Below are 23,001 nucleotides of genomic sequence, written 5' to 3'. Positions count from 1 at the left end.
AAACCGAGCTAAGACTGTACTAAAAATTGGACAAGGGGACACAGAAATTCCTGTTTGATGTTAATATTGGCATTTCATCTCTCTTCACCCGGTTATATAGGAGTAAAAATACATATCCAACGACGTTTTCGCTATTTTTTTCCCTTTTTTGAAAAGTAAACAGGTCTGAAATTTTGAACAAAAAATTGTCAAGCTGAAGAGGCGAAACCTAATATACAGTGTTTTATTTCTGATCGAAGTAATAAAATAGGGAAAGCAGATGAAATGTTTATCTTATAATCAAACTGGAACTTCTTCGATCCCCCGCTCCGATTTCGATTCACAGTGTCATCCCAGAGAAAGTAATCAATACTTCTTTGAGCTTTACCGACTCGAACAATTGATCAGACAAATCATACAGCTTGCCTCAAATAGCCATCAGAATCAGCGCACTAGCAGTGACTTATTAGAGAGCGAAGGATCCTCGTGATCTGTTTAAGGGCACTTCGCACGGAAATGGTTGTCCTAAAAACTTAGAAGGGGGCTCGTCCGACTGGAAATCAAAAATTCTATCACCCTTTTTATGGAATAAAAGGAGTCAAAACGCAACTAGCCCTCAGGTCTTGCATTTTTACCCCTAGGCATCCTCACAACCCCCATGGCATCGGATCAAATTTTGAGATAGCCATTTTTCAGAATAGTCAGGAAGTTCAATTAATATACACCTGGAGACAAGACTAGAAAAATGCAATTGTGTTCAATCTTGGCTATCCAATCGACTTGAACTTTCAAGGATCCTTCATCGTGTAAAAGGGGTGTCAAATTTTGGTGGATAGGATAGAGGGTACTAAGGGGCCCGAAAATTTTGTTCTGATCATTTTGAAACTAACACCAGTAAGTCCCTGGGCCGAAGGGATCCCAAGGGGTAGTGATAACAACTTTCTCGTGCTTCCTTGAGACTAGTAGGCAGAAAAAAGGGCATATTATTTCTAAATGTCAGTCACCGTCCAACCACTGACCGTCCTGCCCGGATTCGTTTGAGGGACGAGTGCTGCCCACCAAAGCATGTCTGGAGCTGGTGGGCGGTGTTCTCGGGTTAGGAGAAAAACATTGTTGGACACCTTGACACTACCAAAGAAGGCTCTTCTACAAAGTAAAAAAGAAAGGCATACCCTGTCTCAAAATACCACGCCCGATGGGAACCATAGTCCGGTGGTTATTGGTGACGTATTATTATTATCTCTTTTTTTAGAGGGAGGAGGCGAAGGACCTTTTTGGCCTGAGACTCGACTCAGTTTTAGGAGTCGGGCTCATAATATTACTAAAAATAAGGGATATCACATACTGTATACAAAAAAAGGGCTGGAAACACGGACTTCCCTTCGATCGGCTAGAAACTTTTATCCTTTTTATCCTTGGCCTAAGGATACAACAAGGCAATCAAAAGGATTGAAAAGAATGTTAGTTGCCGGAAATGGGGCCCAAAAAAGGCAAAATGCCTTTCAGACGGAACAGCTTGGTTGTGGACCTTTGGATTGATCACTGCCTGGAATTTCGAGTCCCTTCAGAACAGGCCCATTTTTTCGATATGCTTAAAAATTCCATCTGCAAGTCCATGGCCCAAGGAAAGGCCAATGCGAAAAAAAAAATAGTTCGCCATAAAATTAGGCCTAAACAGGGCCCAACAGGATTTTTCTCCGAATGCCTAATATACAAAAAAATAATTTAGGCTAGAGTCCCAGAACCCAAAAAACAGGTCGTAATTTTTTTTCTGATTGCCTTTAAGCTCATATCTGCAAGTAGACCCCCAATGCCTTGGACTAAGTAGCCTGAATGCCAAAAAAGAAATATTAATTCGCCCGGATATGGGGCCAAAAAACCTTTTTACACCAAACAGCCAATTGGTGGACCAGTCGATTGATTTATTCATGAAAATACGTACCCGGAGTGTTCGACCCCGTTATCGCAGTTATCGTAATTATTGGTATAATTATGACGCTATTTTATGGACGAGCAAAATCAGCATACAGCTTTGAGAATGCTTTGCAACCTGCTTTGTAAGTAAATTATAATATATGTAATAATAGTAAACAAATATATATATCATCATCATCGTCATCATCATCTTTTTATTTATGATCCGTCACAGAAAAAAAAACTGGGCAGAGCCCATAAAAAGACAAGAGTAAAAATCAAGAAAAACAAAAAAGAAACAACAGAGGTAAAAGCACACTTTGACAACTACAAACAAGGGGCAAACAGAAATGACCAAAGATGAGAAGACTTCTGGTATTTAGTAGAAAAATCACAAATACACTTCTCAATAACCCCAGCTGGGTTTACCAATCGACACCTCTTCAGAAAAGAGTTACTTGTCCATATTGGTAATTCCAACAAATACATCGCTAATTTAAAACAAAGGCGGTGAACTTGTTTTCTCTTACCAAACATGAACAGGGGCAAGTAGGTGAGGAACGCTTGGGCTGTTATATAACTGAGACCGGTGAACTCTACTCAGATACGAAACTTTTGAATCCAGGGAGACATATGCAGCCCGGATCTTACTAGCATAATTTTTTAGTGCCAGGTTTACAGTTTTTTTCATATTTGCTCCAATAGGCATACCCGAGTAAGCAAGGCTGCAACCAAAAAGAACCTCAGACCCGGATAGATTTGTTCCCTTTTTAGTTGAATGGTAGAGCAACTGTTTTATCAATATTAAAGCTCAAGCCAATGTGCACATACTCTTCTTGGAAAAGTTCAAAAGTCGAAGAGCATCATTGGAGAGTGCAGGAAAGGTTCAGTAAGTCATCTGCAAACGTAACTAACGAAAGATCAACTCCTTTGAAGATAAATGTACAGTTCAACTTATCCTAAGCACCGGTAACACAATTATTAAACAAAACTGAAGAAGTCAGAGCTCCTTGACGCACACATTTTAGAATCGGAAATAGTTGACGACCATTTTTAATTCCAGCTTTCAGATTTCTATACATGTATAAACGAGTAGTTACAGCAGCATCAGTAACTTTCAAATGGGTCTCAAGCAAAAGCTGTGAAAATATGCACGAGTCAAATGCTCTTGCAACGTAGAGTGCACACAAGACAAAGACATCACCTCTGTCTTCAATATCCTTCAGCACATTTATAAGCAGAGAGTATGCATGCTCTCTACCTAAGCCTCACTGGTACCCAAACTGGCAAGGAGGGGCAGAACATTTTTCTTCAGTGTCTCTTATCAAAAATGTCTCAAAGAATTTGAAAGTAGTACACGAGACGGTAATAGGGTGATGGGCAAGTATTACCATTTTTTTTTACCAGAATTCCAATGGGAATATTTCTCATTTTACATTTGTATACATTTTTTTTTTGCTTTCCAGAGGATATTCCAGATAGATAATTATTGGAGGTTTACTGAACGAGTGAAAATAATAAAAATTTAAGCTTTAAAATTAAAGCTGAGTATTGTATTCGGCCAAAAAGACGGGTATTTCGGAGTCAATATATATATATATATATATATATATATATATATATATATATATATATATATATATATATATATATATATATATATATATATATATATATATATATATATATATATATATATATATATATATATATATATATATATATATATATATATATATATATATATATATATATATATATATAAATGTATATATATATATGTATATATATATCATGAAAAGAGAAATCACCAATGCAACAGCACAAACACACAAAAAAAAAAAAAAGAGAGAGAGAGACAGAAGGAGAAAAGGAAGACTGTTTTCCTAAATTAGTGATTAATGTAGACCAGCACTTGAATGAGGCCTTAACCCTACTCATCCATACAAACACATAGGTCAAACAGCATAGCCATACACAATCAACCATAAAGAATAATCCATGGACAGGCAGTGATGTCGTCAATAAGTATAAGTCGTCATTTACCAAACAATAGAAAAAATAATAAAGACAAATAATTCAGAGGCAACAACCCAACACAAGGGCTCATCAGGAGAATACACTGGCCTATATAGGGTTTCGCCACTTTAAATTCTCTACCCAGCCAAGTGTTGTGGCTACCACAGAATATCCATGGCATCCCCGTGTCAGGTATCACCCCCAAAATACATGCCTATGAAAGAAAAAAAAACAGCAAATGTAAAACAACCAAGTAACACCAAAACAAGCTTATCCTGTTAATATATCCCTCTTTTTAGCAACAATAGGTAAACTAAATATAATAAATTTTACCAAATCACAAATATTAACACATTGCAAAAAACCTGAATGAACTAAACAATTATAGAATTCATCTTTACCATGTGGCTAATTTTTAAAAAAATCCGCTCAATTAGAAACACAATTCAAAATAAATGGCGCTGCAACAACATTTCTCGAACCTCCGAAATTAGTTGAAAATTTCTTTAAGTATTTCTAGATAATTCTTTTGATATTTATTTAAAAGTTCGTTATAATGAAAACTAAATTTTTTAAATTGTCAAGTTAATTTATTTGCAGAAAAACCTCTTGATTTCATATATATATATATATATATATATATATATATATATATATATATATATATATATATATATATATATATATATATATATATATATATATATATATATATATATATTATATATATATCGTCCTAAGACAACCTGTCACCTGCCCTGAGGACCAAACTTATGTAAACATGTTATTATATAGCTTTGTAGTGAATAATTCTTTTAGTTGTATCTACAATAAACCCCAGTTGCAGGACAACCTTACATCCCAATTTAAGCAAAAAGTCTCCAGATGCCACTAGAATATTGACAATCAAGTTTTCAGGCTGTAAAAACGTAGTTTCGTATCATTACCTTACGTATATATTTATTAACTGTGTTTATGGCAAGAATTCATTATACCATAATTCTTTTAAGAGAATCCTCTACCGATTTTGTACATCCAAAAATTTATTTCGCACATTACTCATCTTTTTTTACGTTCTAACTTTCCATTTTTAACAAAATCATTGACCCTTCTCACTGTCTAACAGGTAGGAAGCATTACTTACCCTTCCGGCACTGGAACTTTCTTTTGCGCTTTGGGTGCCACAGGGTTGAGGTCTCCACTGAAAAGTGACGCCAGAAAATCCAAATTGGAATCCACTTCACCAGCATCATACGATCTCTCTAGGTGTTTACAAAGGATTAGATTGGCACTGGTCCTTTCTTGAATATCAATATCACCACTGCTTGACCAGGCGGAAAAACGATCCATCAAATAAGAGTTTAGCTAAACAAAGAGACAAAAATAATTATGAAATTTTAATTTTTCAATTTATTCCTACTATATCCCTATATACAAGCTCTCATGCAAATGATCTCACTTACGAATTTATCAATTAATAACATGTGAATCAACACTTTACTTTAAACGTGAAATTCTCCAATTAAACTTTTTTTATTGAGAGGAAGGGGGCCAGCGTTCCTACAGAGGGGAGGGGGGTCAGTGTCCCAACTGAGGGGCGGAGGTGGAAGAGGGGATCTGAGAAATTTTTTTTCTCGATACCTCTACATCCGGCAAATAGATAATTGCCAGGTTTCTGGGTTTTACTCTACACAAAAAAACTTGAATACAGCTAAAACAAAAAAAGAGGCAATTGTTTTTCAAAAATTTTTCAATTTATACATGTTAGGTAGATTTCTGGATACAAGTTACCATGCAAATGCTCTTATTTGCGGCTTTTCAAGACAACTAAATCTATGCTACACTGTAAATGTATACTTCACCAATTTAACTTTTTATTTGAGAGGAAGTCAGTCAGTCCTAGAAAGGAGGAGGGTCAGTGTTCCTAAAGACGGGTGGGGGTGGAAGACGGGAGCTGAGTCATTTATTACTTGATACCTCTACACTCGGGAAATAGATAATTGCCAGCTATCTGGGGCATTATTCTAAACCAAATAGCTTGAATACAACAAAATAAAGAACACAATGATTATAATTATTGATTTTTCAATTTATTTATATTAGCTATATCTATAGATATAAGTTGCCATGCAAATACTCTCACTTGCGGCTTTTCAAGTGATAACAACTTAATGTGTGCTCCACTTTACATTTATAATTCATGTACAACCCCTCCCTCCTGAGAGGGAGGGGGTCAATGTTCCTAAAGAGGGGCGGAAGGCGGGAGCTGATATTTTTTACTTGATACCTCTACTCTCGGCAAATAAATATTTGCCAGCTATCTGGGTTACTATTCTGCAATAAAAAACTTGAAAACAAATAAATAAAAAACAAGACAATTATGATTATTCATTTTAAATTTATACATAATAGATCTTTATATACATGCTGCTATGCAAGTGCTGTCACTTGCGACTTTTCAATCAAAAGATGAAGAAATGAATACGCTTTGCTACGAATCTGCTTTACTGAATCTATACTTTACTGTAAACGTAGCCTCCTCTAGACACATATATTTATCTGTACCCAATGACTTTGTCAGGAGGGACAGTGTTCCTTGAGAGACTGTTGGAAGGTGGGACCTAAGATTTTTTTTTTTACTGGATACCCCTATTCCTGAAATTATAACATTTAATTTTTTAATGCTATAACAAAAAAAATTCTACAATTGTTTTCAGTAAAACGCAAAGGATGAAATCTGATAAAAAATGAATCTACGCTTAACCGGAAACGCAAAATTTATAAGCTATATAAAGGAGCCAATTTACTTTATTATTTGAGGGAAGGGGGTCTCTATTCCTAGGGACAGGGGTGATGGTAGAAGGTGGAAGCTAGTTTTTTTTTTTTTTTTTTTTTTTTTTTTTTTTTTTTTTTTTTTTACTTTTTTTACATCATACCCCTGTAAATATTTAATAGAATTTCAACTTTAGAAAATAGAGACCAGAGCTTGGTGTGCCGTTTTTTCAAAACGAGGTTGAGGCCGAAGGCCTCGACCGAGTCCGACGATTTCTGAATTGAAAATGTGCCAACTTAATACATTGAACATAAAGATAAAATTAACACCTCAAAGTAATACATCTTCAGACAAATATAACAACAGAACAAGAAAACGAGCAATAAAAAAAAGTATTTACTAACCCATTAATTTTATGGCTATAAAGGTTTTTCTTTTATTTATCTTTCTCCGTATGTTCTTTAGCACTTAAATAACTTGTCAAAAATGTATGCATAAATACCGTCCTTTTCTCAACCCATTTTCTGGCTGAGAATTTACCTCGTTGGTCTTTGCCCTTCGAGTTTTTTGGTGACTTTTTTCATTTTCATTATTTTATATTTTTATTTCATTATTAATTATTTTATTATCATTTTTATTATATTTATTTTTACATTATATTTATTTTATTGACTACTTTCAACCTAACTTTTATGTGACTTTTCACTTATATTCATTTTATCTTTTTATATTATTTCATAATTCAATTTTTCATTAACTATTCTATTATTATGTTTATTATTTTATTTTTGTGTTATTTTCATTTTATTTACTACTTTCAACCTAGCTTTTTTGTGACTTTTTCCATTTATATTCTTTTATCTTTTTATATTATTTTATAATTTAATTTTTTATTAGCCGTTCTATTATTATTTTTATTATTTTATTTTTACGTTATTTTCATTTTATTTACTACTTTCAACCTAACTTTCAACTTAACTTTCGTTTTATATTTATACTATAATTATACTATTATTGTTATTTTATCTTTATATTATATTTACTTTATTTACTACTTTCAATCTAAAGATCGCGGGATTGGCGTTTTTATTTCACATAAACTCCTGATTATAGTTCCAAAGATACACTAAACTAATATTAAAGTTCTGAAAGGATCTAAATAATATTTTGTGCAAATTTTTTTTTACCCCCCTCCCCCCCAACCTCACACCTCTTTAGGATAACTATAAAAACAGAAACATTAAGGCACAAATCTTAACGGAATTCTATATACAAAAATTCTTGATTACTAAACTACATTTAGGCGCTTAACGGAACTCAAAATTCGGAAAGGATCTAAATAATATTTTAAGACCAATAATTTATTTTAGACAATTACATATATTTTTAGTAAATAATTTATACAATAGACAAAAAACAAAACACCGAAACAGAAAATAGTATTTATAACAAGTATTACAAAATACTATTAGCTACAAGTTAATTTGTAATTCTGACACTATTTATATTATATATAAAATATTCGTCCATAGGCTTTATTACATCACTCAACGTGAGATTCAGTCGCTGAAGTAAAACTGGACTATTATTTGAAACTAAGCGTTATCCTGTTTCCTTCTGTTAGCACAGCAAAAACATGCTAAGTCCCTTACCTGTCTAACTTCCTCAAAATCATCTGTTCCCCGTGTAGTCACCAGCATATGTGAGTAAAGTTTGAGGGCATTATGGGCAAATACTGATTGTATATGCCCAGGGAAGCTGCTGACTTTAGGAGATATCATTGCTTTAAGAATAGCCTTTTGATTGGGGACATACCTGAAAACATACATGACGTTGGATTATGGAATAGGAAGTTGGCATATATCCAATATTTTATGAGTAGGTTAGATGATATAAAAAGTATGTACTGATAATTCTAGCCTCTCAGTGACAATTCAAGGAAGTGAGAGATCAGTGATTATTAAATTTACGAAGTTTTAATTATTTGTTCCCATCTACCTGCCCTATATAAGTAACCTTAACCCTTTACCTGAAATACAATAGCGGTACTAATGAAAAAACTGACATTTTGCTAGCGTGCAGCACAAGATGGTAGCGTGCAGCGGCCAGTCTCATCAACTTTAGTCCAATAATAAATAAATAAGTAATAATATATAAATATTAAATGATAAATAATAATAAAAAGGGAAACAAAAGAGCCAAACAACAAACCAGACTCTTTCAAAAACATAATTTCCATAACACACCAACACCAAAACACCCCCTTACCACACATACCTGCCGCCCCACCTCCCTACTACCCCCAAACACATCAAACCGTACAAGTCACCATTCAAAAGATCCCTCTTCCTCCTCCCTACTAAATCTACTAAATCCTCCCTCCTCCCTAAAGCATGCAACACAATATTTAATATTGGAATGTGTAACAGTAACTACGATAAAACCCAATGTCACAGAAATCAAAGTCAACTGATAAACAACAAAGTTTGTTAATAACATCGAAGTTTGTTATTGGAGAAACTTAATAACATAAAATTTGTGTAATGTCATGAATGGTCAGTACCCTTTGGAGGAGGAAGAAGATGAGGTTAAATGCTTCAAGACAACCTCCCGTGAGTATGACAACTTTCCGTGAGTATAAACTTCAAGGATAACTTCAAGACAACTTCCACGAGTATAATATGGACTCTGGATCTATTTCTGAAAGCTTCATTCACATAAGTGAATTACTTTCAAAGACAGCAAAAAGCAAACGATCCCAATTTTACAACATCTATTTTTAAAGCTTAGTTTTGATGACACAAAGCTTGGCCATTAAATAGCAGTTCCATTTAGAGAGGAAAAGAAATGAGGTGGGTTGTAGGAGGTAGTTGGAAGTAGGTTCCCACTCTGTCATACGCTTCACCTTCTATTCATATCCTCAAATAAGAAATCCTGCATGCGTAGCCTTATAGTGTCGTCAAGGTGGACCTTTCACAAATTTGCCTAACCAAAACTGGGACTGACACCGTACTATGAGGTGACCCTGAAGGGTGACACACCTCAAGGAAACTACAGCTTAGTATATGACACAGCATTACACTGGATCTTGGTTAACGGACAATTCTTCTGGATTTCGTTTTGTTTTAATGGGCTGAGTAGCCTCTTCCGAGATGCGTAGCTTATTATAGGTATATAATATGGGCTATGTACCATATAAAGGTCATATAATATGGGCTGAATAGCCTCTTCCAACCTATGTAACTTATAATGGACTACATACTTATTATAACTTATTATACGAACTACATACCCATATATAGCCAATAAGATATGGGTAAGTATCCTCTTTCAAACTATGTACCTTATTACGTGTATATAATGTGGGCTACATACCCATATATAGCCCATGTAGTATGGGCTGAGTGGCCTCTTACAACCTATGTAACTTATTACGGGTATACAATAACGGGTTATTCGTCCATATATAGCCCACAAAACATGGGCTGAGTAACCTCTTTCAAGCCATGTCACTTATTACGGGTATATAATATGGGCTATATACCAATATAAATAGTCCATATAATATGGGCTGGATAGCCTCTTTCAAGCTATGTAAGTTATTGTGGGTAGTCTCCCCATTGTAGTATAGCATTAACAGGCATGAATTGATAATGTCTTCCTATAACAATATAGTATTATTAAATTTTTTTGTGTTTTTTAGTTATACTAAGATTTTACCGAGTTGCCACACTAAATGTTTCGTCAATAGATACATTTTCATGATTCTAAGGAATGCATATTATGTTTAGACAGACATTGCTAAATGAAATAGAACATAAACCATAGATACAGAAACACCTGCGACATACAATCACGAAGGGTGGACTTGAGGAGAGGTGGATTTTCCCGGGCTGCCATACTAAATAAACTAATCGTATATAAAAGTGCTAATCGTTATTGACAATTTGTCTAGTGCCAACATTAATAATTACATTTAAAAAATAACGCCTTTTATCAATTTTGGGTAATAACAGCAATAGCAATAAAAAAAGTTGTGGGAACGTTAATAAATTAATTACCATCTTTTGAACATAATCAAATCTGTATTAGACCGAGCTTCTCACTAATATTGAGGGATTCTTCTTAAGATTTTTTGTTCAACACACAAGGTATGCCTATGAACACTTCTTGTAACATTCCAAATTTTCTATATAAAATTTCTGTAAATTTTCTACAAATATCACATTTATCATACACCATGAAGTTTGGGGAGCAGTTATAATGGTTATAACTCATCAACACTTAAAAAACGCCTATGATAGAACACGGAGAGCATATTGAGTGCCTTTAATTGGGATAGTAGCCCGAACCGTTTAAAGTGGTTGTATCGAGTTAAATTTCTTGAAAACCCTATCGTCTTGTTACGTTTAACGAAGCAACTTTGCTTAGTTGCATTAAAAGATAACGTTGTATTAAATTTTATAACGTTGTATTGTATTAAATAATTATTAGTTGTAAAAAATATATGTTTAACGAAGCAACTTTGCTTAGTTGTATTAAAATTATAGTTGAAAAAACTAACATCATTGGGCGATAATGCAAATAGTAAATTAGCACATCTATTATGTTAATTGAAAAACTGGCTATTAATTTCCTAATTATAATTAGCTGAAAAATGCCAGATGCTTCGAGCAAAGAGGATTTTCTGTGGCAAATTAGTCAAAACTTAAGAGTTTATCACAGTACAATTTATTCTAACTGACTTTTCTGGCCAAAATTTACCAAATATTGGCAAGAATATTACGATCGAGACAAAGATATTGTCAGGCATAACGAAAAAAAAATCCTGTATGATGCATCGTACAAAGTAGCCTAGAAAGATGTAGCCTAAAAAGGGATATCAACTTACTCAGCAAATTCCCCGCAAATATACCCAGCTGCATAAAGAACGTCAACAGATGCACTATTTTCACAGGTGACGATATCCTGCGAATCTTCAATAAGCAGGGCAGCTTGTTGTACAGCAAAGGACCTTACAGCTGGTACCCTAATAGCGACATCGAGTAGTTGATTTGATAAAATTGTACCATGTTTTATGCCTTCAATTTTGCTCAGCTCTACGAGAACATCAATGTACCTGAAATGATGAAAATGGTGTAACTAAAAAGAAGAAAATGATAAACTTCATTTTCACCTTGCAACTTCGACTACTAACAACTCACCGCAGCACCAAGCCGCCTGAGGCCAACATAGCTATGTATGCTCTTCTTCCATCCAAATTTATTCAAAGCCTCCCTCTTTACACCCTCCTAGGAAGTTCCCATCTCCCTTAAATCTTTCTTTACATCCTCCGAGCACCAACCGTTTTCATCACTAGTTAAAAAAATAGTAAAGAACACAACATTGGCTATTATTTTGGTAATTTCAGGCATTTTTCATTTCACTTAAAAATTTTATTTCGATAGTTTTTTATTTATTTTAATTATCTTGTTAATTTTACCTTAAAAATCACGGATACGGTATAAGAAAAAACAACTACTTTAAAAAAAATGTACTGTCGGTAAATAATAAAACAGACATTTTAACACAAATTCTCTTTGAGGACTTTTGAACCCACTACCATCGATACATATTAAACAAAATCCATAGTTCTAAAATAACTTTTAGACTTTCTCTATAATATTTAAGTTAAAATAATTTTAATTATTTTGAGATAGATTGCATGGCGAAGAAAGAAAATAGTTAAACATGATCTGACCATTTTAGAAATGGGGAATTGGAGTTGTCATTTTTTGAATCATGGTCGGCCCCTTAGATACAACCTACTAAAGAACAAACTCTACCCCACAGTAAAACAGTTCAAAATAGGGATGATAATATTACATTAAAATTTAATATTACATTTGGAGAAAAAAAAACTTCATACGAGGAAGAGTCACTATTTGAAGCTGATTTGGGAGTAATAAAACAGATTTTAATTCATGTTAATTATGAAAGTTTATAGCAAAAACAAATCTATGCCAATTTTGAGGAGTAGCTTAAAAACCCACAAGAATGGTGGAGGATACAAATGAAAAATTGCATCACTGGAATTTCCATAGCCGAAAACTCCATTCAGGAGAATCCCCATTCAGGAGAATTAACGTCGCCCATCTTGAGTAACAAGAAAAATAGCTTTTCCGCATGGGAAGCAGTTATGTATCTCCTGTTTCTATTTTCATTCTCTATCTTCTTTTAGATATATTTTTTTTTATCTCCTTTCCTCTATTTTTTTCTATCTCTATATTTTGTATATCTTCTCCTTAGTTTTTTTTTTTTTTTTTTTTTTAGTAGCCGCTAGTGGGGCGCTGAAAAATTGTTGAGAGATATTTAAGGGTTCATTTAAAAGTAAATTGCTATAACTACTATTACTTGCGTCCTGTAAGCAACAAAACAAAATTTAAAAAATCAAATACAATTATTGACAAAATTGTATCTTCATCAACAAGATGATATCACACGAACGATGTCATATATTACTTAAAAGAGCAGCTTTAATAAAAGTGAGGAAAACGTGGTTCCTTCTTTACTAGGTTCTAGCAAGGAAAAAGGCGAAGGCTTCTCCCGTGGGTGATATGTTTTGACAAAAGAAGAAATAACACGTTTCGGAAGAAAACAAAAACTTTGAATTATATTATATAAGAAAGCAGAACTGACCGATCAATCAAACGTATTTTGTTTAATAGGTCGTCTTTTTTTAAAATTCAAGTCACTAGGCTGCTAAAAATATAGCCCCATATTGCCGCTAGGTAAAAACACACCTTAATTCCGTACATTTAATTTTTTTTTATTTCTTACTGATTTAAATTTCCCAAATTCCGTCCTAGTGTGTAAGGTCGAGTAATTACTCGCCTCATTCTTCCTCAGTACTGCTTGAATACTTAATGTCAATTTGAAACTCATTGTCGGGTCGAAGAGACTTAGGAACAAGGAGTAGTTCAAAGAGGGGAGGGAGGTTAAAAAAATTTTAATGAAATAAGAGCTCTATGAGAAATATGAAAATTAGAGTGAGAATTTTCAAATAAAATTGGGGAAATGTAAAGAGAAAATTTGGAATGTTACAAGAAGTGATCATAGGCATACCTTGTGGGTTGAAAAGAAAACCTTAAGAGGGAATCCCTCAATATAAGTGAAAAGCTCGGTCTAATACAAACTTGATTATGTTCATAAGATAGCAATTTATTTATTAATGTTCCCACGACTTTTTTATTGCTGTGGCCCAGTGGCTTTATTTTAGTCTTTTCCATGGAATCATACTTTCATGTGATTTTATGCAATTTAGCATTTTCATCGTGATTGTGATTTTGAATGATCAAAATCACATTTTATATGGAGCACTCACTTATTTGTCAGGCAATGCTGTTCAGTGCATTTTTAGACACATTTGTTTGAAAAAAAATAACATAAATATACACACACAGTTCTAATTCCTACATTGAATATTTATGCTCTCAAATAGAATAGAACCTAAAAAGGATGGGCCTAGGGGAGGGGGAGGGGGACCATACCCAGGGTCGTGTCCAGGATTTTTTTCGGGGGGAGGGTGTTACCAAGGGATTTTTTTGGGGGAGGGGGGTTTATATAGAGATTTTTTGGGGAGGGGGGTTACAAATGGATTTTTTGGGGGGAAGGGTAAAAACTTCAAAAGATGCACAAAAAACTTGTTTCTAAAATTTTTTGTTGCGTTTTTACGAGTCGGAAAAACATTTCAGAGGGAGGTTTGAACCCCCCCACACCCCCTGGATACGGCCTTGACTATTCCTCTAAATTTTGGCCAATAAATGCTCTCTTTTTTTGTTCAAAGCTAAATATAAATCTGAGCAAAATTATTTCTAGGAAACCAATATAATCAAAGCGTGGTAGTCGTCATTTCCGCAGATCTATTCCTACGAAAGGGCAAGTCAGTAGCCTTGACAACAGCCTCCAAACACTTCCCTTTCTAAATCCCTTTTACAAAATAGCCATAAATAGAAAGTATCCAGCATAACTCCAAGTTTCAATATCATTAAAACTGATAAATACTTTTAATAAATGAAAAAAAGCTGTAAAATAGTAATTAAACGTATTAATAAAACTAATAAAACAAATATTAAAATTGAGTAATACGACGAGTCAGAGTACTTGGTTTAATAGGTCGTTTTTTCTTTCTTTTTTTACTCGGAGTCGGAACTCCTCAAGGACCTCCCCTTTTCCCTTCATGCATTCAGGTGTGCATTAATAAAATTGGTTAGATTCTATAAGTGATTCCAAGAGATGTCACAAATAGCCGTAACCGAAGAAAGAAACAAAAACTGACGAGGTGCTAAGAAAGGTAAGAACACATGAGACGCTCAATGATGACTTACAATAAATTTTCCCTTTCCTTACTATTTCGATGCAACCTGATTCAGACAGGTACTCGGAGTTTATTTTAGGGGAGCTTATTTTTTAGTCGGAGTACTTCGACGACGAGTCAGAGTACTCCAAACAAACATAGCTGCGACCCCCCTCCCGTCAACTCCCCAACATTCAGATTTTTACTCCCTCCTATGACGCTCCCAAAGTTTTTTCTCTTTGTTTCAATATTTTCTTATGACCTCTTTCTATACCATTTGATAGCATCCTGATTTTCACTTAGCAGACTTAATGAGCCTTATATATTTGAAATGAATTTCATATTTGGAATCATAGGCAGCGCAATAGCGCTGCCTAAACAAAGAACAATGTTGGCACAATGTATTACTCATTTTTTGTTCAGACCAGGGCTTCGTATTGAAGGAGTTCCCGTAGAAACTTCAAAAACGGCTTATTCGATTGAAAATTGAAAGAGCTAGTGCACTTTTTAATAGTCAATGTGATTCGAGGGCAACTAACCCCACTCCCGCGGCCACCAATACCCCAAATATATTCAATTAAAATTTTGAGATAGCCATTTTTATCAACATACTTGACAGATATGGAAATTATGTCCTTGAGGATGACGACCTCCACCCCAAAGCCCTCAGGGCAAGGGCTGTAAGTTACACCCTGGAGGCATATAAAATTTTTACAGGCGGTTTTGTCGTAGGAACTTCAAAAAGGGCTCATTTGATTGGAAAATGAGAAGGCTAGTGCCCTTTTTAATAGTCAAAAGGGATTGGAAGATAATAATGCCAGTTAATATAACTGATGTCAGTTGTACTATTAAACAGAAACTAAAACAACGATAAAGAAAGAAATAAGACTCTAAAACCTGCACTACCTACGCTGCCTCTTCTTATTCCAACCCCAACCACCACCCTAGTCGTACAACTGACGATTCTTCTGTGTCAAAGGTAGTCTACGGCAAAGCGCTCCCAAGATGAAAAAAGGAAGCGTGTTTAGCAAGTGATTTCCGAATATTATTTTTCTAGGTTAATGTACATTTACATTAGCAAAAAAACTCCAATATATTTTCCCGAAAATATTACATTTTAGTCAGAATCGTTATTTTATTTGGCAATTCCTTCCCTTGCTTGTTTATTGAGTTAATTAGTTTCCCAACACTGCCATCCTATAAAATAAATTTCATCTTCTGGCAAGGCAGATTTCTCATAACACTAATACTCTGCTTTAAAGTTTTAAATACCAAAAATGATGACCCCTTCCTCTTCCAAAGAATTCGAAACTGCTTCGAAAAGTCCTTTTAGCTCTTTATCGTTCTATCGCTGAGATAGTCATAGCAAGATACAACTAACAAATTAGCAAGAACATTCTCACATTATCACCGTGGGAGGATAACTGAATGGGAAGGGAGATCGCTTCTTGTATCTTAAAAGTATCATAACTACCAATAGCAGCTACAGCTCCGATTTAAAGTGACTTAAATACATTCTAAGATCACACTGGCTACACATGACCTATGAAACAAAGAAGAGAATATATGATAAATGAAAAAAAAATCATTAAGAGAAAATAAGCAAAGTGTTTATTATTGTCTTTTTTTTCCTTTTATATATATATATATATATATATATATATATATATATATATATATATATATATATATATATATATATATATATATATATATATATACTGAGGACGGCTTGGCGGAGGTCCTTGTCAAAATCAAAATACTTACTTATTTCCTCTTAATGTTGTTCCACTGGATGCAAGTACCCTCGTGTTTCACTCTGCTTTTTGATTTTTTTTTTCTATATTTTCTCTTCTTTATTTCATAAATTCTTTCACTGGACGCAACTACCCTCGTGTTTCTCTCTGCTTTTAATTTTTTTCATTTATTATGTTTTCTCTTCTTTATTTCATAAATTGTTCCACTGGACGCAACTACCCTCATGTTTCTTTCTGCTTCTAATTTTTTCATTTATTATGTTTTCTCTTCTTTTGTTTCATAAATTTCTCCACTGGATGCAACTACCCTCGTGTTTCTCTCTACTTTTTAATTTTTTTTCATTTATAATATTTTCTCTTCTTTGTTTCATAAATTGTTCCACCGGATGCAACTACCCTCGTGTTTCACTCTGCTTTTGAATTTTTTTTTTTTCATTTATAATATTTTACTCTTCTTTGTTTCATAAATTGTTCCACTGGATGCAACTACCCTCGTGTTTTACTCTGCTTTTTGATTTTTTTTTTTATTTTCTATATTTTTCTTCTTTGTTTCATAAATTGTTCCAATGGACGCAACTACCCTCGTGTTTCACTCTGCTTTTTGAATTTTTTTTTATTTTCTATATTTCCTCTTCTTTGTTTCATAAATTGTTCAACTGGACGCAACTACCCTCGTGTTTCTCTCTGTTTTTAATTTTTTTCATTTATTATATTTTATCTTCTTTGTTTCATAAATTGTTCCACTGGACGCAGCTACCCTCGTGTTTCTCTCTACTTTTTAATTTTTTTTCATTTATAATATTTTCTCTTCTTCGTTTCAAAAATTGTTCCACCGGATGCAACTACCCTCGTGTTTCACTCTGCTTTTGAATTTTTTTTTTTTTCGTTTATTATATTTTCTTTTCTTTGTTTCATAAATTGTTCCGCAGGATGCAACTACCCTCGTGTTTCTCTCTGCTTTTTAATTTTTTTTTCATTTATTATATTTTCTCTTCTTTGTTTCATAAATTGTTCCACTGGATGCAACTACCCTCGTGTTTCACTCTGCTTTTTGGTTTTTTCTTCCATTTTCTATATTTTCTCTTCTTTGTTTCATAAATTGTTCCACTGGACGCAACTAGCCTCGTGTTTCTCTCTGTTTTTAATTTTTTTTTTCATTTATTATGTTTTATCTTCTTTGTTTCATAAATTGTTCCACTGGATGCAAGTACCCTCGTGTTTCTCTCTGCTTTTTGAATTTTTTTTTTCATTTTCTATATTTTCTCTTCTTTGTTTCATAAATTGTTCCACTGGACGCAACTACCCTGGTGTTTCTCTCTGTTTTTAATTTTTTTTTTCATTTATTATGTTTTATCTTCTTTGTTTCATAAATTGTTCCACCGGATGCAAGTACCCTCGTGTTTCTCTCTGATTATTAATTTTTTTTTCATTTATTATATTTTCTCTTCTTTTGTTTCATAAACTGTTCCACTGGATGCAACTACCCTCGTGTTTCTCTCTGCTTTTAATTTTTTAAAGATGAAAACATCTGTCTAGAATTGGATATCATAAATTTCAAACCAATAAGCTTTTTCGGTGAATTTTAATCCCTGCGAACTAGTTAGATTTCACAATACCTGGCAAAGGATTAAAGTTCGTGACCTTGAGTAAAATTATTACGCAGCATTTCAGCAAGCGAGATATAATCCTATGATCATAATTATCAAATCATATAGACTCTTTAATTATTTTTGGAAATTCTTACTTATAAGCGAGCAGAAGAGGGGAGGTTTTCTGTAGCAAGCGTCGTCGTACGCTTGCTACGGGAGTGTGCCGTATGCCGGGAGTGTGTCTCCCTTAAATTGCGGGGAATAGATGGCAGGAGCCTACGCTTCCCTCGCTTATTGGCATTTTGAGCTTCTGAAATTTGGCCAACTACCATTCAGCTTTCGTGCGGTTAAGACGTGTTTTGCCCATGGTTATGTTTTTGACTCGGAATTGGATTAACAGACTATTTTCATGAAAATGGACTCTTGATTTGGATACGAACTGCTTTGTTTATGTCCTGGTTCTGAACTTTATGCAGTATAATAATGAAAAAGGTGTTGAAGCTACAGTGATCTTAAAATTTGCTGTCGAATTCTTCGAGTCAAGTGATATTGCCAAATCGAAGAAAATCCTGTAAATCTTGTGATTCGCTGCCGAAAATGACCGAGCCCTATTCAAGGCGCACGGGTTCAAACGCAGTTTTGAATCATTTGAAAGACTTGTAGAACTTCTTCAAAATCAGAGTGCTTCTGAGGACATACCTGTCTTTGTCATCCGTTCCCCAGCCGAAGTTCCCTGTATTCCAGCAGTTGCTTACTACAGGATAGCTTCTAAGCTTAATGGAATTCAACAGACTCTTTCGCAAGTTAATGAGAAAATGTCAGCTTATGATCTGAATTTCCCCAGCCTCCCGAGCAGTGCTACTAGTAGTGATATAAGCAAAGCCGCTGTTATTATCACGAATGTACCGCGTGATATCGATAATGCATCTAAACGGAAGGAAAGAATTGACTGTATTTCTGGTCACGAGTGCATTGATACCGTGCGAGCCTCTGGTGATAAATTGATTGTGAAGATCGATAGCGTGGCCGCTGCTGACTTTTGCAAATCTGCGCGCTCGGTTTTTCGTGATTGTGAAGCAAAAATGGCGGAGAAAATTTTTTTTTGGTATCATGAAAGGCGTTGCACAAAATCTTGATCTTGCGCCTCTTAAAGCTTGCAGGGGTGTTCGAGACGCTATGAGAATTGCGAGCTCGAATTGTGTGAAAGTTACGTTCGAAGACGAAATTTCTCTTTCCTCGGCCCTTAAATCTGGACTGAAGATAGGCTATGAACTATTCCGAGTGTATGAATATCGGCGAATTCCTAGGTGCTGCAGGAAATGTCAATCACCTGACCACCTTGCTGCAAAGTGTCCCAATAAAAACTACAAATGCTCACGGTGCTCTGGTCCCCACATGAACTCCAGTGACTCACCTTCCAGCAACACCCAAAAGTGTGCAAATTGTAGCGGAGATCATGTTGCTTACAGTTTTCGTTGCTCCAAACTAAAGGCTCTTGCTAATTCCAAAGTTCCACGACCTTCTCGCTTGCAATCATGAATGAGTATAAAGTCTCAGTTTGCTCTTTCAACATCAGTGGGACAAAGGATAAAGTGTTAAGCCTTAATGAGAAACTAGCGAATCATGATGTTGTTCTCTTACAAGAACACCCACTTCCAAGTTGCAGTGTAAACTTTCTAAGGCGAAGTTCTCAACATGCTGTTTTCATCACAAATGCCCGCCGTACCCAAGGCAGGCCTTCTGGCGGTCTTGCCTGTATAATTAAGCGATCTCTGCCTAGCTATTTGTCGCCTAGCTGCTACAAATCCTATTAACACTATCTTGCAATCCGGCTTGCAGACGTGATCATAACCAACGCCTATTTGCCCCATGATAGAAGATCTGTTTCTTCCTTCTCCAGCTATGCGAATGCCTGCAATAAATTAAAGACTCTCATATCTGGTATTGAGCGTCTGGGATACAAGTGGGTGCTTATAGGCGACTTGAACTGTGACATCACCGTTTCCTCGATACGAAAGGAAGCGCTTTTTCAGTGTCTACCCTCAGTATTTAAGGTCCTAACGAAAGACCTCAGTTTTACGTATATCCACTGTAGTGGTTCTGTCTCAAATTTAGACCACTGTATCTGCTATCATTACAAACCTCAGCAGTACATGTTGATGAAGATGAGGGAGATTATGATCATTTACCTCTGTATCTTGATATTATGGTTACTTCAAACATATACTCGAACCAACCCTCAATGTCGCATAAGTGGTTTGAAAAACGTGATTGGTCTAACTCCGCCTGTTAAACAGCCAGTTTAACAGCCAGTCCCAAGCCTGGAAGAAGGAGGAGGGTTGGTCGGAGGGCTAGTAACCCACCATCGTAAAACTGATTACTCAAGAAACAGCAATAGATAGCCTCGGATTGACTTCTTCTTTGATGATTCAGGGAGACCCAAAATGACAGTTGGCAGGATGTTAGAGAAGGAGGCGAAGCTGGCGAGGTCTTCGATGGAGGAGCTTTGGTCGAAGGCTCAGGACAGGTCGTCGTGGCGAACCACTGTTGCTTCCTTATGCGCCCTCAGGCGTGGGAGGACCTAAGTCTAAGTAAGTAAGGTCTAGTGCGAACAAGCCTCTTTACCTTTCTACACTTGGAGCTCTACTTTACACCGTACGTGTCCCTTTCCATCTTCTTTGCACAAATGCGTACCCTATTATTGACAATACTCGTGCTGATTCGAATCGCTATTATCGTGACATTATCTTATGTATAAAGCAAGCTGAAGATGTGGCCATCCTGCTGATACGTGTCAAGCGGAATACCCAAAAAACAATTTGGAAGGGTGATCCTTAGCTGAAAAAAGTCACGAATAAGGCCAAATTCTGGTTAAGAATCTGGTCTGCCTGTGGTCAACCTTCTCGGGGTGCTGTGTTTGATCTAAAACAAAAGACGAAAGTCGAATATAAACGCCATTTCCGTGCCGTTCCTTACTCCGGTGAAACCTTTACGAAAAGTAATAGTGAATGGCGAAAAGTGATAAATTCTGCCAAGTTTCCAGATGCAAGTTCTAGTGAAATTATATCTCGTCCATCTTGGATCGAACATTATTCAAAAATATTTTTGAAAGTTAATTATGCAGTGCATAAGCGTTTCTCATGTTTGCTCGAAAAAAATTTGCCGTCACGTTTATGTCAGAGACAGGTGATTCCAGTTGAAAAGTGGGCTATTGTTAAAGGTATTAAGGGTTTAAAATCAAAATCTTTGAATATTGATGGGATCAGTGTTTTGAATCTTGTTCCAAATTCTTTTGAACTGGTATCTCATCTCCAACTGTTTTTTTCAAATGTGTTTGAGAAGTTTGTGTGTGCCCGACTTGTTCTTATGCGGTAGCATTACATCACTTCTAAAATAAGGAAAAGATCTGGTTTCTTGTAGTTCTTATAGGCCCATAACGGTAGCTTGTACTCTTAGCAAGCTTTTTGAACACCTCCTACTACCTTATATCACTAAGCTTGCTCTAAATGATGATAATCAATTTGGTTTTAGATCTGGGCTAGGGCTGTCAGCTGGGCTGTCAGCATGCTCACCGTGCTTTGACTTCTTTATTAAAAGATGCCCATCGCACTCTTTGCGTACTTCATTTCGCAACCCTAGACTTGTCTAAAGCATTTGACAGTATTTGTCATACTCAAGCATGGACAACATTATGCCAGAGAGGAGTAAATCCGTCGGTAATTCACATGCTTCGTTTTTGGTACTCCCATTCTTACCTTCGCCTTAAGTCATTAGATAATTCTTATTTTGGTCATATCCCTGTTCGTTGCGGTGTAAGACAAGGGGGAGTTCTTTCGCCGTATATTTTTAATGCTTGTATTGAAAATGTGTTATCAAAAATATCGACTACGTGACTACTAGGACCATCTGGTATCTCATATCTGGCTTACGCGGATGACCTTCTTCTGATTAGTCAAACTGAGTCTGGTCTTGCCCGTTCAGTGAATTCAGTTACTTCTGCTTTCCGCGATATCGGCCTGTACCTAAAAATTGACAAGTGCGAGTTTCTTGTTTTCAACGGTAATAATTCTTCAGAATCACTATACTGCGGTGGTTTTAGTATTCCTCGTGTTAAATCGTTTCGTTGGCTTGGTGTAACAGTTTGCGATTCTATGAATGCTCTCCGGTCCCGTGCTGTCAAAGATATTAGTGATAAGCTGAGGCTCGGTTACTCTAAGATTGTAGCAAATCGTGGACATTATAGGAGAAGAGCGCTAACTCGGCTTTGCTCAAATTTTTGTGACCATTCTGTGCTCTTCTGTTCTGGTATTAGGCCACTTCTGTTGACTGGTGATCTAAAACGTATTCGCATAAATCATTACCGGTACTGCAAATTTTTTTTATATCTACCTCGTTCTTACCGGAATACAAAACTGGTTAAGAAGTATTGTGCGACAGATATTACTGGTGCTTTCGAAAAATTATCTGCGAAGCTAGCTATTGAAGCGCTTTATAGGCTAGGATGTTTTCATCGCTTTATCCGTCTTTTTTCTGTATGTGATTAAATTTGTTTCTTTTGTATTACTTTTGCTGTATTTCTTTTGTATTTTACTACATTTAACCTCTGTTTTGTGAAGTGGGTGATGAATAAATTAT

General features: G+C 35.3%; 1 protein-coding gene across 1 annotated transcript in view; it reads right to left on the bottom strand.

Moving 5' to 3' along the window:
- LOC136039557 (AP-3 complex subunit delta-1-like) overlaps window positions 1-23,001 on the bottom strand; it is a 206,770-nt gene that overhangs the window by 130,093 nt on the left and 53,676 nt on the right. Inside the window, exons 10-12 of the mRNA XM_065723397.1 lie at window positions 11,577-11,804; window positions 8,338-8,500; window positions 5,057-5,277 (exon numbers count right to left, since the gene is read on the bottom strand). Of these exons, the coding sequence (XP_065579469.1) occupies window positions 5,057-5,277; window positions 8,338-8,500; window positions 11,577-11,804 (612 nt within the window). The remainder of the gene's footprint in view (window positions 1-5,056; window positions 5,278-8,337; window positions 8,501-11,576; window positions 11,805-23,001) is intronic.

The sequence above is a fragment of the Artemia franciscana genome, chromosome 19 (assembly GCF_032884065.1).
Source record: "Artemia franciscana chromosome 19, ASM3288406v1, whole genome shotgun sequence".
NCBI lineage: Eukaryota > Metazoa > Arthropoda > Branchiopoda > Anostraca > Artemiidae > Artemia > Artemia franciscana.
Note: the sequence above shows the minus strand (reverse complement) of the source record. Positions and strands in the feature narration are given on the sequence as shown.